This window comes from Mercurialis annua, linkage group LG3 (genome assembly GCF_937616625.2).
Source record: "Mercurialis annua linkage group LG3, ddMerAnnu1.2, whole genome shotgun sequence".
In the NCBI taxonomy this organism is placed as follows: domain Eukaryota; kingdom Viridiplantae; phylum Streptophyta; class Magnoliopsida; order Malpighiales; family Euphorbiaceae; genus Mercurialis; species Mercurialis annua.
Genome location: NC_065572.1, coordinates 56,666,178 through 56,680,857, shown reverse-complemented (window position 1 = coordinate 56,680,857; position 14,680 = coordinate 56,666,178). Strand labels below are relative to the sequence as shown.

The 14,680-nt window shown below is 33.7% G+C and overlaps 3 protein-coding genes across 3 annotated transcripts; 2 read left to right on the top strand and 1 right to left on the bottom strand.

Annotated features, from left to right (window-relative positions):
- Positions 1-1,673: 1,673 nt before the first annotated feature.
- LOC126674721 (patellin-4) lies at positions 1,674-3,935 on the bottom strand. The gene is made up of 4 exons (XM_050369214.2): positions 2,769-3,935; positions 2,558-2,682; positions 2,177-2,321; positions 1,674-2,089 (listed from the first exon to the last, which is right to left on the bottom strand). Exons 1-4 carry the CDS (start codon positions 3,774-3,776, stop codon positions 1,835-1,837), a joined length of 1,533 nt encoding a protein of 510 aa, XP_050225171.1. The 5' UTR covers positions 3,777-3,935; the 3' UTR covers positions 1,674-1,834.
- Positions 3,936-10,723: 6,788 nt separating this feature from the next.
- Positions 10,724-12,339, top strand: LOC126672700 (uncharacterized). The gene is made up of 2 exons (XM_050366657.1): positions 10,724-12,167; positions 12,278-12,339. Exons 1-2 carry the CDS (start codon positions 10,724-10,726, stop codon positions 12,337-12,339), a joined length of 1,506 nt encoding a protein of 501 aa, XP_050222614.1.
- A 40-nt stretch (positions 12,340-12,379) lies between these two features.
- LOC130015269 (uncharacterized) lies at positions 12,380-14,345 on the top strand. The gene is made up of 4 exons (XM_056105050.1): positions 12,380-12,981; positions 13,076-13,393; positions 13,474-13,573; positions 13,653-14,345. The coding sequence occupies exons 1-4, from the start codon at positions 12,380-12,382 to the stop codon at positions 14,343-14,345; spliced, it is 1,713 nt and encodes a 570-aa protein (XP_055961025.1).
- The last annotated feature ends 335 nt before the right edge of the window (positions 14,346-14,680 follow it).

The window sequence follows — 14,680 nt, the reverse complement described above, 5'->3', positions numbered from 1 at the left end:
TCTAAATTTTTCCAATAACGATTCATCAACAAAATTTAAATTATAAATAATCGATTTAATTCTTCATCAATTCTAAATGGGATTATTTTTCAAATACCTGTTTTGGGTAAAGTATTTACACCATTTTAGCCCATATTTTCCTCTTATCCTACATTAGCTAACAAGCTAACTTATTTACTAAAAATACTTACTATATAAACAAGTCTTATCTCATTTTAGATTAAACTTTTATATAGCCACCTTTTTTTTCTCTCTCTTCTCTCTTTTTCTCTCTTCTTTTCTTCTTATTTTCTTCTTCTTTTTCATTTGATTTTCAGTTTATCTCCTCCGATTACTTTTCCGTTAGTCTTTCCGGTCGCGCTTCCGTTCGTCTACTTCCGATGGATTTCTCATTGTTTCCGGTCGTCTTTCCGTTCGTCTTTTCCGTTCGCGCTAGTCCGTTCGTCTTATCCGTTCGCGTTATGGATTTCTCGACTCGTTTTTAGATTTGTGTAATTTTTTAGGTTTTTTTTAATGATTTAAATATTTTATAAATAAATTATTGTAAATCTATAATTTTTTGTTTATGAAATTGTTCTATTATTCATATAATTATTTATTTTGTCTTCTCTTATTCATAGATTTGTTTATTGCTACTGATTTTGTAAAGAAAATATTGATTTATGGTGGATTTGTAATAATCTTATAATATCTTTACGTTTTAGTGTATTAATGGTGTATTTCTGCCGTTGTTTAGTATATTTATGGTGTATTTGCTGTGTTTATGGTGTATTTGCAGTGTTTCATGGTTAAACCACAAAAAACCCTACAAAATGTCATAAATACACTACTTATACACTAATTTTACACTATATAAACATCATAAAAACACTATATATACACTACTGTTACACTATAAAAAATAAAATAAAAAATTCCAGAAAAAAATCTATAAAAATAAAAATTAACACTATATATACACTAATCTTACACTATATAAAAAAACTGCCGGTTGGTTCGGTCGGTTCGGTCGGTTCGGTTGACCGAACTGAAAAAATCAAAAACCGAAATCGAAAACCGAAAAAGGTATTTATGAAATTAAAAAAAAAGGTATTTTTCGTAAATGAAAAAAGTCAGAAAAAAAAAGTCAAAACTTGCAATATAAAGTTGTAAATAAAATGGAAAAACATGTATTTTGAAAAATTACCACATTCTAATAATTCTTTAATACTTTCTCGTTAAAAATAAACACCTAAAATTTTTAGTAAACTTTTTTCCTTTTTCATTACTTTTAAATTTTATCAGTTCCTATTAATATAGTTACATTTTATAATTAATTCAAATTTATATTTTTAAGTTATTTAAATTGATTAGACTACAAGAAAAAAAATGTTTTTTTTTAATTATTTTCATTTTTTATTTTTTTGACAGTTTATTTCATATTATTGATAATTTATTTTATGGTGTTGATAATTGATTCTTTTTTCTATCAATAAATTTCTATATATTTATTTTTTACATATCGTTTAGACGGTGCTGAAATTAAATCCCGATTCCGCCACTGCACACATCAAAAGGTATCACTTATTCATAACAATTTTTTGCATAATGTTTTTAGTATACAACCATTAATTCAAATCTTTCATTTCCCATATTCAATAAGATAAAGAAATTACAGAATAGAGATTGACAGAGAAACAAAATGCAGAACTGTAGTATATATTTCTTAAACAAAACAGAGGACCCTGCTCAAAAAGAATCAATCAATCAATGAAATAATAATACTATAAAGAATGTCATAACAAACAAAACTATGAAAACTGAATACAATCATAATAAACCGATCATTTCATAATCAGGCAACACTCTTCTTGGTCTTGTAACGATACAGAACTCTCTTCTTTTTGCTTGAACTATTCTCAATTGTCAGCACTACTTTTCCAGCCTCATTGTTGGTGAAAGTATTGCGAATCGGTTTTTCGGACGAGCTCATTTTCTTCTTGTTTTGGATTATGACAGTGTAAGATCCTTCATCATTTGGTACGAATTCCTCCTTGCAATTCACTTCCCATCCTAAGATTGTCACATCCCATATCAGTATGCCTCCAGCCTGCCAATCATCAAAAAACCAATCAAATTTAGTCGTTTGATGTAAAGTTTGAGAGTTTTTAAAGCATTTTTAGAAGAATTAAATTACCTCTGGTGAAGAGATCTCAATGGTTTCTGTTGTTCCTGGTTTGACTATAAGCTCGGAAACTTCGTCATCTCCGGGGAAGAACTCGAAATCATTCTCCCTCTTAAATCCCCCGTATTGAATAGGGATTTCCTGAGCCGGAATGTACCTGGTTTTTTATTGAATTCAATGTTTCAGGAATCTTGATTGGTAACCTATGTAATGGACATGAATACGGAAAAATAGGACACTTGGATATAGATACAGCGAAACGTGTTATTTTAAGATTTTCTATGTTAAAAATGAACGTTTGTGTCAAGTTTTGAAATGGTTTTGAAACGGAAAACGTCGATTGAATGAAGTGTCGATACTACTTAGTTGATAACTATATCATAGGGAACTTACTTGAGTAAGGTCTCCGTGACCTTAGCAGGGCGAGTTATAACAAACTTGCTCTTGCTTCTTTGTGTCAAGAACGGAGATAACAATGCATTCAAAGCATAATACCAAAATGGAACATTTATGAATATCTACAATGTCAGAGTTATAACTTCAGAATCAAGAAACCTGACATGAAATGAAGCATATAAAGAAAAATTGGTCAAGATTTACTTACATTTCTAGCAACAAATTCAGGATAATTGTCCTGCAAAAGCGAAACGGCCTGGCTCATAGCAACCCTCAGATCTTTCTTAGAAGGAGCAGGAGAGTTTTTCAGATCATTAATCTGAAGCAAAGAGGTAACACCACCAGGTTTCAAATCAAGATTCTGAATACCCTTCTCCATCAACTGAACTCTCCATCTCAAGAACTTCTTGCGTTTTTGCTCATCACCAAATGCCTTGGAGTAAAGTTCTTCATCAGAAAAGGCACTGTAAATGTTGTAACAAACGGGGTGACCTTCGCGATCTACGCCGTTCATGTGAAATGCTGAGGTTAAATCAAGATCTAAATCCTCCTCCAAGATTGAATCAATGTTCGAATCTTTTCGCCATTGAAGGGTCTTCTTTAGCATCTCAAATGCTTCATTAACTTTGAAGTCTCTTGCTCTCAAGAACTTCAACAGAATCACATCTGTTGCTTCTGATCCTTTGCTTGGTAACAATGGAACTCCATAAATAGAAACATCTTTGTCTACTACCACTACTTCTTCGACCTCCTCATCGGGTTTTTTCGTCTCTTCTTGGACCTCCTCATCGGGTTTTTTCATCTCTTCTTCGAGTTCTTGATTCTTTTCAATTTCCTGATCTTTAGTCTCAGTTTCTTCTTCTTTCACAGATTTTTCGGCCTTTTCGATCTCTTTCTTTTTCGGTTCATCTTTCTTGAACATATTATTTCCAAGAATCGCTTCTTCGAGCTTCGACTTAAGCTCAGTGAGAGCCTTTTTCTCAAACTCCTTGAGATCAGAAAGAAAATTACTCTCTTCCCTATAAGAAGAGCTCTTTTGAACTGTTGCTGGCTTGGAATCAGTATCACCATTCATCACTTGATCAGCATCATCATCCCCTTTCTTGGTCTCATCAACCACAACATTTTTGGTATTTTCTTGAGGAATGACCATAGCCACCTCAGTATCAACAGCAACCTGAGTTTCCTCAACTTTAACCTCAACAGCAGCAGTCATTTTGTAGTTTTTTTTAGCTCAGAAAATACAGTTTTTCCACAAGAAACAAGAATGAAACTTCAAGAATATGTTTTTTTGAAAGAATTTTTTTGTTTTCTTGATTGTATTGGGAGAATGGGGAGATGAATGAGGGTTTGGTGGTGTTGAAAAAGAGGGTTTTGTAACGGTTATATATTTTGAAAGAGTTGAAAAGTGGGCCCCAACAAACGGTAACATATCTGGAGCCAGCAACTGCATGTGGTAGCCGTTGGGAAGATTCTTTTAATTTATTCATGCTAGGGTTTTGCTAGACTGGAGGCCAGCAATTTTAGAATCCTTTTGATTTGGCATAATTAATCAACTCCATTATTAGTCTGCTGAAATATGATTGGTTGGGTCATAATTTTAATTTTTATAATTCAAGAATAAATTAACAAGAGAAATAACAAGAGTAAACTTTGTTTATATCTTTGTTTATATAAAAGTTGTTTTTAATAATAAAAGGCTTCATGTGTCTTTTAGGAATTTGGGATATTCATTTATAATAGTTTTATATTTTAATTTTTTACCTTTTTAATGAACATAGTGTAAAACTCTCTCTAATATTTGGGGGTTATTATGACATTTTTTCACATATATTACTTATAGCATTCAAAATAATATATTCATTTTAGAAAAATAATAAACTTTACTTTACTAAATTGCATTGCTAAAAATTTGATTTTGATTAATAAAAGCAAAAGCAATGTCAACCCTCGACGTCCAAAAAGATTCAAATAATGCCCCTCTAAAAAATGGACAACTAGACTCCCGATTTGGACAGCTAAACCTCCAATGTTTCACTTATGTTTCAAAATTAGGGGTCTGATTGTTCACTTTTTAAGATGTTATAGACATATTTAAATCTTTCTGGACGTTGAAAACTTACTTGATTTTATAGTCAAATCTTAGGAGTATAAATGATTTTTTCCTCTTTTAATTATAATTTGAATAATTATTTTATTTGTGCTTCTTAAAGTTATTATTCTATGTTTATAATTCATGTATTAGCATTTGAGGATTTTGCAAATTAAAGTGTGTCACATATTATGAATAGGGACAGTTTCTCATAATTGTAATAGTTGTCAGAGGAATTTTAAATTTTGAAATAATTGTCGTTTCTTCCAGTTCAGACAACACCAAAAACATATGCTCTGACATATTCTTCGATAAACTAATTGACTTTTTGAAAAACCCTAGCCGTCTCTCTCTTTTGAAAAACCTCTCAAACCTAAGTTTTCTTCTTCTTGTTTATTTGGGGGGTGGTTTTTGGCCATTTTTGGCCAAAAATCACCCCACCAATCTCTCAAATTTAGTTTTTTTCATAGTTTTTATCTTTAGTTTTTGAATAAAGTTTTTTTCTTGGCCAATTTTGGTTTAGATCTAGAAATTATTTTCTACCATAGTATTTTAATTGAGATTAGATCTAATCTAATCGAAATTAAAAGTAGTTTTTTTCATCTTTGGAGATGAAATTGTTTTTTGCGGTGCAAACGACTTGGATCTCTGAAACAATTATAGACAGCATCTTACGACGGATTTCATCAAGAACAGGTATGTTTTGCGTCAATATCGATGTTGTTGTTAATCTTCAAGAGAACAGATGTATCACAAAAGATGTGATCAGTCGTGCATTCGAAGTTAGACTTTCTTAGAACGTTCAATAAATCTAGATTTTATTATTAGATCTAGTTTTAGTCTACAAATTTGGGTGACCCTTGGTGGTTAGTTTAGCCCTAGTCGATGACTGTATTTTTACAGCTCTCATCATCTCTTTTAGAATAGTTGACTCAGTATGTTGAGAAACCGTTCATGTAATTTTCGTTATTATTAATGGAAATTTTAGCCTTTGGTAAAAAAAAAAAGACATATTCTTCGATATACTAACAACGAGAAAGTAAGAATTTCTCTACTAACAACAGTTATTTTCAAATGGATTTTAACAAACTTAAATTATGAATTAAAGCCAAAAATAAAATCTAGAATTGATTATCCATACAAATCCTTTTTGATAGCCAATTAGGAGTAAATACTGCCAGTTTATCAATAAGGATACTCCGTTTTTTTTTAATAAATCAGATATCATTAGGTTATTGTAAAAAAAATCATTTTTGATTTTTTTTCCCGTTTTGAGCATATTTTATAAAACATAACACCTCACATCTCAACCTTTTCAAACTTTTCATCTTATAATCCAGTACTGTTTTAGGCGTTTTTTCTACAAAAACATAATGTCATTTTGACCGTTTTTAATGACTAAAACGACACCGGAAAAGACATTTGCGTTATAAAATGCTAAACATAAGAGATTAAACTTTTTTTGCTAAAAATTAAAAATTAAAATGTGATGTGATATATTGAGTAAAATTGCTTAAATAAAAAGAGGCGCGAAAAGTGGAAATTTTCCAATCATTTTATTTTATTTGATAATCGACATTAAATGATAAAACAAACTTAATAAGTTTATTTTGATTCCTTAATTTCTTTAATTAAAACAATCTATGAATCATAAATATTCAACTAAATTATGATTTTATAAATAATTATAATAACTTTAATGATTTATGGATTTTTATGAAAGACAAAAAATAAATTAGTTTATTCATTTTATTTATAACAATCAAATTTATTAACAAAGTCAACTAACATAATACTAGTTAAAAGAACAATTGAATTTATCAAACGTTGAAAATACAAATTTTAAATTTTGAAACGTCATGAAAAGTTTAGTTAGTTTGACCTGATGAGGTTTTTAGTAATTAATCGTAGTTTCAAATAGCAAAATAATTTTATATATCCACACTTTTAGTTATTTGGTCAAATATACTTCTAAAATATAATTTCAATATTTTGGTATGCTAATTTTATAAATTTAAGCAAATACATACATATTACAAATTATGCATATCTCTAAAAAAAAAATTATAAATTTTTGATTTCATAAATAATTACTTTAAACAATTCCTTTGGTTTAAGTTTAGAAAAAAAAATAACTTGAATAAAATGAGATTTAGGTACCCTGAGAATTGAACAAATTTATTCCAATTGTAAAACTAACAAACTAATCTATCAAAATTATATTTAAGAAAATAGTCAAAATTATGAATTTAAAAAAAATATTTTGCTTTTTGAATTTTCACATCTTAATGATAGCCTCAAAAGCAAGGATTGGTCTTTCAAGTACATTTCTAACATCTCGGCTTCAAGTTTCAGCGCAGCTAAATTGCGACTGAGTTAATCACGCACACAGTTGTTGCAACTGTGTGGGAGCTGTTGTATTTAGAGGTTTACTCTAACAAGACCGACCTTGAGGCTATAGAAATAGTGTTTCACTATTGTGGTTTGTGATTAGTACCGATGAGTTTTAGCTTAAATGATATACATACTGAACAAAAGAATATCTAATATCTATATAATAAAACTGGGTCCAAAATCACTGTACATTGTACAGTAATTTTGGCCTCATATTCCATTAATGCCCCTTTTTTCCCCCTTATTTCTAGATTATGCCCTAGCTCACAAAAATAAAAAAATCCATTTATGCCCTTACCATTTCCTCCTTATTTCTATAATGCTCCTCTCTTTTCCCCTTTATTTCTAGATTATGTCCTAGCTCACAAAAAATAAAAAAAAAATCATTTATGCCTTTACCATTTCCTCCTCATTTCTAGGCCATGCCCCCTTTTTAAAAATTATTGTTTTGTTAAATATTCGTTTAAACAGACAAAACTAGCCCCGTCTTCAAATTATTTCTACGATTATCATCAATATATCATCACTCATTCATCTTCGTCTACTTTCAATCCACCATCCACAAATCTCATCTTCTTTCCTTTTTAAAATCCATTTGTTCCAGTCTCAAAACAAAATAAACCTATTTTTTATTATACTCTTTTTTTTTTAAATCTGTTAATATAAAAATTTAAAATATAATTTATTTTCTATTAAAATTTCTAGCTTTGCTCTTATTTAAGCGCTAAATCAATTCTCTATTTCAATCAAAATTTATAAAAAGCCAGTTAGTTTGGATGAAAAAAATTAAAGAGATAGAAGGTACTATGTGCATCCGATCAAAAAAGAAAACTACAAAAACATACATAAACTTAATTTTTACTATGCAAAAAGTTAAATGACATAAATGATGGTATGCATTACGTGAATGGAATGATTTTTATCCAATTGTAAATTTATAGTCTCTATATGTATAATTTCAATTCACTATATTTTTCAATAATTTTTATTATTAAATTAATATTTTTCTATTGCTTATTGGAACATCACTAGATAAAGTATTGTTTATCAAAAGTAATCCTTCTCGAGGGTCTCTGCAAAAGGATAGTCCACCGGCTGTGATGTTTTAACTAATTTGTTGTGTGTAGTTCTTATATCGTATTATCTGTGATGTTTTAACTAATTTGTTGTGTAGTTCTTATATCATACTATCAAAATTTTTCTAATATTTACTACTCCCTCCGTCCCAATAGAGTTGTCCACTTTAAGAAAAAAATTTGTCCCAAAACTCTTGTCCACTTTCAAAAAATAATTAACTTTTACACTCAATTGTTCTATATTACCCCTATTAAAAATCCACTAATGAGTAAATTGAAAGTAAATTGCAAGTGGACCCCATATTAAATAGGGGTATGACAAGAAAAGTAAGGTAAATTTTATAAAACCCATAAACAATAATTATTTTTCTTAAACTGTGTGATAAAGGCAAAGTGGACAACTCTATTGGGACGGAGGGAGTAATACTCAAGTAGTGCAATAAATTAATTGGGTTATCAATTACCAAAGCATATTATTCAATTGTTTTATTCAAATTGTCACTACTAAAAATCACGGTTTTCCCGACGGATTTTAGCGACGGATTGTAAATCCGTCCCTAAATCCACATTTGCCGACGAATTTGGTGACGGAGTATAAATCCGTCGCCAAATTTCTAAAATTTCAACGCGGGAAGCATCCCGCCCTTTTTTCGTCGTCGTTTAGCGACGGATTGCTCGAATCCGTCGCTAAAGTTAGCGACGGATAAGCAATCTGTCGCTAAACATGGACCCAGTGAAACTCACCGTTTTGCCGGGTCCATTTTAGCGACGGATTGCTTGAATCCGTCGTTAACTTTAGCGACGGATTCGAGCAATCCGTCGCTAAACGACGCGTTAATGAAACGCTGCGTTTCATTAACGCATCGTTTGCCTTAGCGACGGATTTGTTTTGTTTTAGCGACGGACATAAATCCGTCGCTAAAACAAAACCCTTTTAATTCCAGAATCAGTTTATTTTTTATTTTGTCGTTCCCTCTCCTTCTTTTGCAGCAGAATCCGTTCCTCCTCCCCTTCCTCCGCCGGTCACCATTTTCTGCCGTTCACTCCTCTTCCTCCGGCGTCCAGGTAAGCATTCCTTCCTCTTCTTTTTCCTCCGGCCATTCCTTCCTCTTCCTCCGGGTGTTTATTTTTTTTAATTAAAAACAGGAATTCGTTGCGCTGCCCTCCGCCCTTGCTGTCCACCGTCCGCCGTCCGGCTCAACTTCAACCTCCGCCACTGCCGTCTGCCCCTAATTAGGTTAGGTTTTACTTTTATTTTATTTTCTTTGTTAATTTTAATTAATTAGGATTGTTTTTATTTTTTTTATTTTTAATAAGAGTATTGTTAATTTTAATTATTAGGGATGTTTTTAATAATAGTATTTATTTTTTATTAGGGCTGTTTTTATTTTTTTATTAGGGTTGTTTGCGATTTTTTTATTTTTAATTAAATTAGATAGGTATATATATATATAATTAGCTTAATAAGGTTATTAAGTTATTTTTTTTTATTTTGTTTGTATATTAGTTATTAATTTATTATAGTTATGTTAATTTAGTTTTTATTAGGTTAGATTTTTATAATTAGAATATTTAAGTTATTTTTATTAGGTTAGATTTTTATAATTAGACTATATAAATTATTATAATAAGGTTATTTTATTGTTAATTGTGAATAAATTGTTAAATTAGAATATATCTAAAATTGTTTGTTTAATTGTCATATTAGGGAATTTGATAAAATAGGCATCTTTACTTTAGTTATTTAATAGTTAATTAGAATTTAAATAATGTTCATTTAAATTATCGAATTAATATAGGTTAATTGGTGTGAATAGGTTGGGTTTTTTAACCGCACGGTTGTGTTGTTTATTTTAAAAATGTATTGTTTATTTGCAGGATTTCCCTGAAAAATGGGTGATGCTCATTTTTAGGGGAAATGCTGCCGGATTTTCATATAAAATAAAATACTAATCTGATACAATTATTGTCTCTCTTGTAGCTAGGTCCGTGTTCTTCTTACGGTTTCTGCTTACCGCTCCCGAGTTTTTTTTCATCCTTTCTGTGCGGTTCTGCTCTACAACAAGTAAGTATCGTTGTTTATTGTTTTTATTTTGTTTAATTAAAGTAGATTGAATAAACTTAAATAAAGAACAAAAAAAAGATTTTATTCACACCGAATAAAATCTCACCTAGCTGTAGAAAACCCGTCCCGTGTCCTTAAGAGATTGAACGACACGGGATTGTACGTGTGTACAGTTCGTAAAACTGGTGTCTACGTAATTCGATCACGGAAAAAAATATACGTATAGATGCGGTAGAAAAATATTTGGTAGTTTTCCGTCGTGTGTTCTCCGGGTGGCTATCTAGTATATGATGCGTAACGCTATTTCCTAACGGAATATGTATTTTGGCGTTATTCAGCATATATATGATAATGCACTTGGAGAACTGCGCCGGAAGGCTGCCAAATATTTTTCTCCGTATTTATGCATATATCGTGATCGTATTAAGTAGACCCAGTTTTGCGAATGGGATAGGGCCCTACCTTTTTAAGCGGTCAATTACATTGACTTTGCTGAAACCGAGTAATAAACCCACCTAAATGTACGTGCTACAGAAATGAATTCAGATCGCAGTTGGATGTATAGTGGGAGACTGGTCAGAGGATTGTTGACTGAAGGGTACATCAGTAACGTTAGGGAGTTTTTGAACTTTGCTGTGCAACACCCCGAGTGTATGAGCGGGGCTCAGATAAAATGCCCTTGCCCTAAACCCAAATGTCGGAACACTGCTTTTCGAACTGTTGACGAAGTGGAGTTTCATCTCTACACAGACGGGTTTGTGAGTAATTACCACGTCTGGACTCACCATGGTGAGGAAAATAGGAGGGTCGAGGTGCCTGTTAATATTCTGCAAGCGGACAACATGTGGGAGCATAGAAATGAAGACGAGGGTTGCAGTTCATTCCAGAGAATGGTTACTGATGCGGGTGGTCCCGAAGTATGGACAGAAGAGCCTCCGAATGCAGAAGCTCAGAAGTTTTATGATATGATGCGTGCGGCCGAAGAACCCATATGGCCTGGGAATGACAGACACTCCGCTTTGTCTGCAGCCGTAAAATTTTTAGAATTCAAGTGCCGATTTCAAGCGTCTGACGGTCTGATGAATGAAATGAGCGAGTTTGTACATCAACTGTTACCTAAAGACAACAAGTTAGCGAAAAATTCGTACAGCATTAAAAAGCTAGTCAGAGGGCTTGGGCTTCCAGTTGAGGTGATTGACTGCTGTAAAAATATGTGTATGATATACTGGGGTGACGATGCGGGTTTGACTTTGTGTAAAGTATGCGGGCATGACAGGTGGAAACCAGCTACTGCGGGTAATTCAAAAAGAAGAAAGACGAATGTGCCTTATAAAAAAATGCATTACTTTCCTTTAACTCCGAGGCTGCAGAGGTTGTACGCTTCTAGGGCAACAGCTAAACATATGAGGTGGCACGCCGAGCACGAGATGGAGAATGGTGTGATGAATCATCCGTCTGACTCGCCAGCTTGGAAACACTTTTCGGAGTTACATCAAGATTTTGCAGCAGAAGTTAGAAATATCAGATTGGGGTTGTGTACGGATGGGTTTCAACCATTTGGTGCATTTGGGCAACAATACTCGTCATGGCCGGTAATTGTGACTCCGTATAACTTGCCTCCTGGCATGGCCATGAAAGACGAGTTCATGTTTCTAACGGTTCTTGTTCCCGGACCCAATAGTCCAAAAGGCAGTTTGGATATTTTCCTACAGCCGCTAATAGCAGAACTGAACCATTTGTGGGAATTTGGGACGCGGACATATGACATTCATAGGCGGCAAAATTTTCAATTGAAAGCCGCTCTTATATGGACGATCAATGATTTTCCGGCTTATTCAATGTTGTCTGGATGGAGCACATCGGGTAAACGGGCATGTCCTCACTGTATGGAAGAAACTGATGCAATTACCCTTCCGAAGAGTGGTAAACAATCGTGGTTTGATTGCCACAGAAAGTTCTTACCACCTGAACATTCGTACCGTAATAACACTACGGATTTTAAAAAGGGCTACAAAGAAAGAAAATCATTCAGGGGATACAGAACTGGAGAGGAAATTGAACAAGAGATTGATAGCCTTGGTTTTAAAAAGGCATACGAGGTTGGAGCTCAGGAGACGAATGCTCAGAAATCAAAGCATCATGGGTGGCATAAGAAAAGCATATTTTGGGATTTGCCGTATTGGAAAACGAATATGATTCGTCATAATCTGGATGTCATGCATACTGAGAAAAATGTATTTGACAACATTTTCAATACAGTGCTTAATGTTCCTGGGAAGACCAAAGACCATGCTAAGTCCAGAGAAGAGTTGAATGATATTTGTAATCGTCCGGACTTGGCATTTAATCCATCAACCGGGCAATATCCGAAGGCAATATATGCTTTAGACAAAAACGCAAAACAAGCTCTACTGGAATGGGTTAAAGAGTTGAAGTTCCCGGATGGGCATGTGTCGAACTTGGGTAGGTGTGTTGATTTGAAAAAGCTGAAAATGAACGGTATGAAAAGCCACGACTGTCATGTTTTCATGCAGCGTCTCTTGCCAATTGCTTTTCGAGAATTTCTTCATCCGTCCGTGTGGGAACCTATTACAGAGTTGAGCATCTTCTTTAAAGACCTGACTTGCACAACGCTTAAAGAGGACGACCTAATTGAGATGGAGAAAGACATTGCGAAAATATTGTGCAAATTGGAACGTATCTTTCCGCCCAGCTTTTTTGATTCAATGGAACATCTTCCTATACACCTACCCTACGAAGCGAAGCTGGCAGGCCCTGTGCAATATCGGTGGATGTATCCCTTCGAAAGGTTAAGTATTTTTTAATTTTAAAATTCATTGAAAACTATCAAAAAAATTTGTTAACACCGTAATAATTTGATTGCACAGATATCTGAGAAAATTGAAACGGAAAGTGACCAACAAAGCTAAAGTGGAAGGTAGCATTGCCACTGGATATTTGTACGAAGAAATCGCCAAATTTGCGTCATTTTACTTTAATGACGGTGATCCGACGCTGCCTGACCGACTGCAACGAAACGAGACACGTGATGATGTCGTGGATGATGATGTAGATCGGCTATCAATCTTCAAACCGAATGGACGACCTATAGGTGCTTCTAAAAAACGAAGTTTGGAGGAGGACGAATACACCGCCGCCCATAGTTACATTCTTTTGAACTGTCCTGAAATCGAGCATTACAAGGAGTAAGTCGTACTCTACTTTTAAATTTATTTGTCAAATACATGACTTTACTGTAATAACAAATATTGGGTTCTTTTTAAAGTTTGTATGTTGACGAGTTGTACGAAATCATTCCCGGAATTACCCAAGTACAAGTAGAAGTGAAGCTCGAGACTGAATTTGCCTCGTGGTTTGAACGATATGTAAGTATCCAAAATAATTTTTCACAATTATCTCGTACTTATGTAAAAGGTCTGACAAGTATACATTTATGTGGTACAGGCGCAAACTAACTATATAAGTAATCCGTATATTTCGAGTCTGGCTAAGGGACCGCTTAGGCAAGCTAACCATTTTCAAGGATATTTTGTAAACGGGTTTAAATTTCAAACAAAGGCTTATGGGGAGAATCAATTAACCATGAATAGTGGAGTTTGCGTCAAAGGATCACTCTACGCTCCAACGGAAAGTGATTTTTACGGAATACTAACAGATGTTCTTGAGTTGGAGTACCCGGCTCTGCCAATTAAGAGGACTGTCTTGTTCAAGTGTAACTGGTTCGATCCGACTGATAGAGGTATGTCAGTGCATCCTCGATATAATATTGTGGACGTCAATCATAAACGGAAATACGGAAAATACGAACCATTTATTTTGGCTGGACAGTCCGGTCAAGTACATTACTGCACATATCCAAGTAAAAAGAAAGATAAGGTCAATTGGTGGACAGTATGTAAGATGAGGGCCAGATCAGAGATAGACATGCCCGATTCCATTACTCCAGCGTTTCAAGAGGACATTATAGAACAACCTCTAAACGTTATACCAGATGACGGTTCAAGAATTTTGGTTGATCCGGTTGGGGAAGTTGAAACAGATGTGTTTTTCGCTCCTCCAGAGGTGGAGGACGAAGAACAAGTGCCGTCAATATCAGACGAAGAAGATATACTTGAAGACGATAACGATGACGATTAGTAGGTAAATTTTGTATTAGGTAGTTATATCTTAGATGTTCATTCAAAAATTGATTTTGTTTTATGATTTATATGTATATGTATATATGTTATGTGTTTAATATTGATTTATTTGCAGATATGCGAGGGAGGAGTGCTAGTGGGACGGGCCGGACTCGGCCCCCCACACTAGCGGTTGTTGAGGAGGAGGACGACCAGACAGCACCTCCAGAGGTGGCTGAGGCGCAAGAGGGTGTGCAGCCAGTTCCAGCACCTCGTAGACCTCGAGCTCGGCGCCAGCCTGTTGAGGGGGAAGTATTGGATGCCACTGGCAGAATCCGAGTCATCCCCAACGCA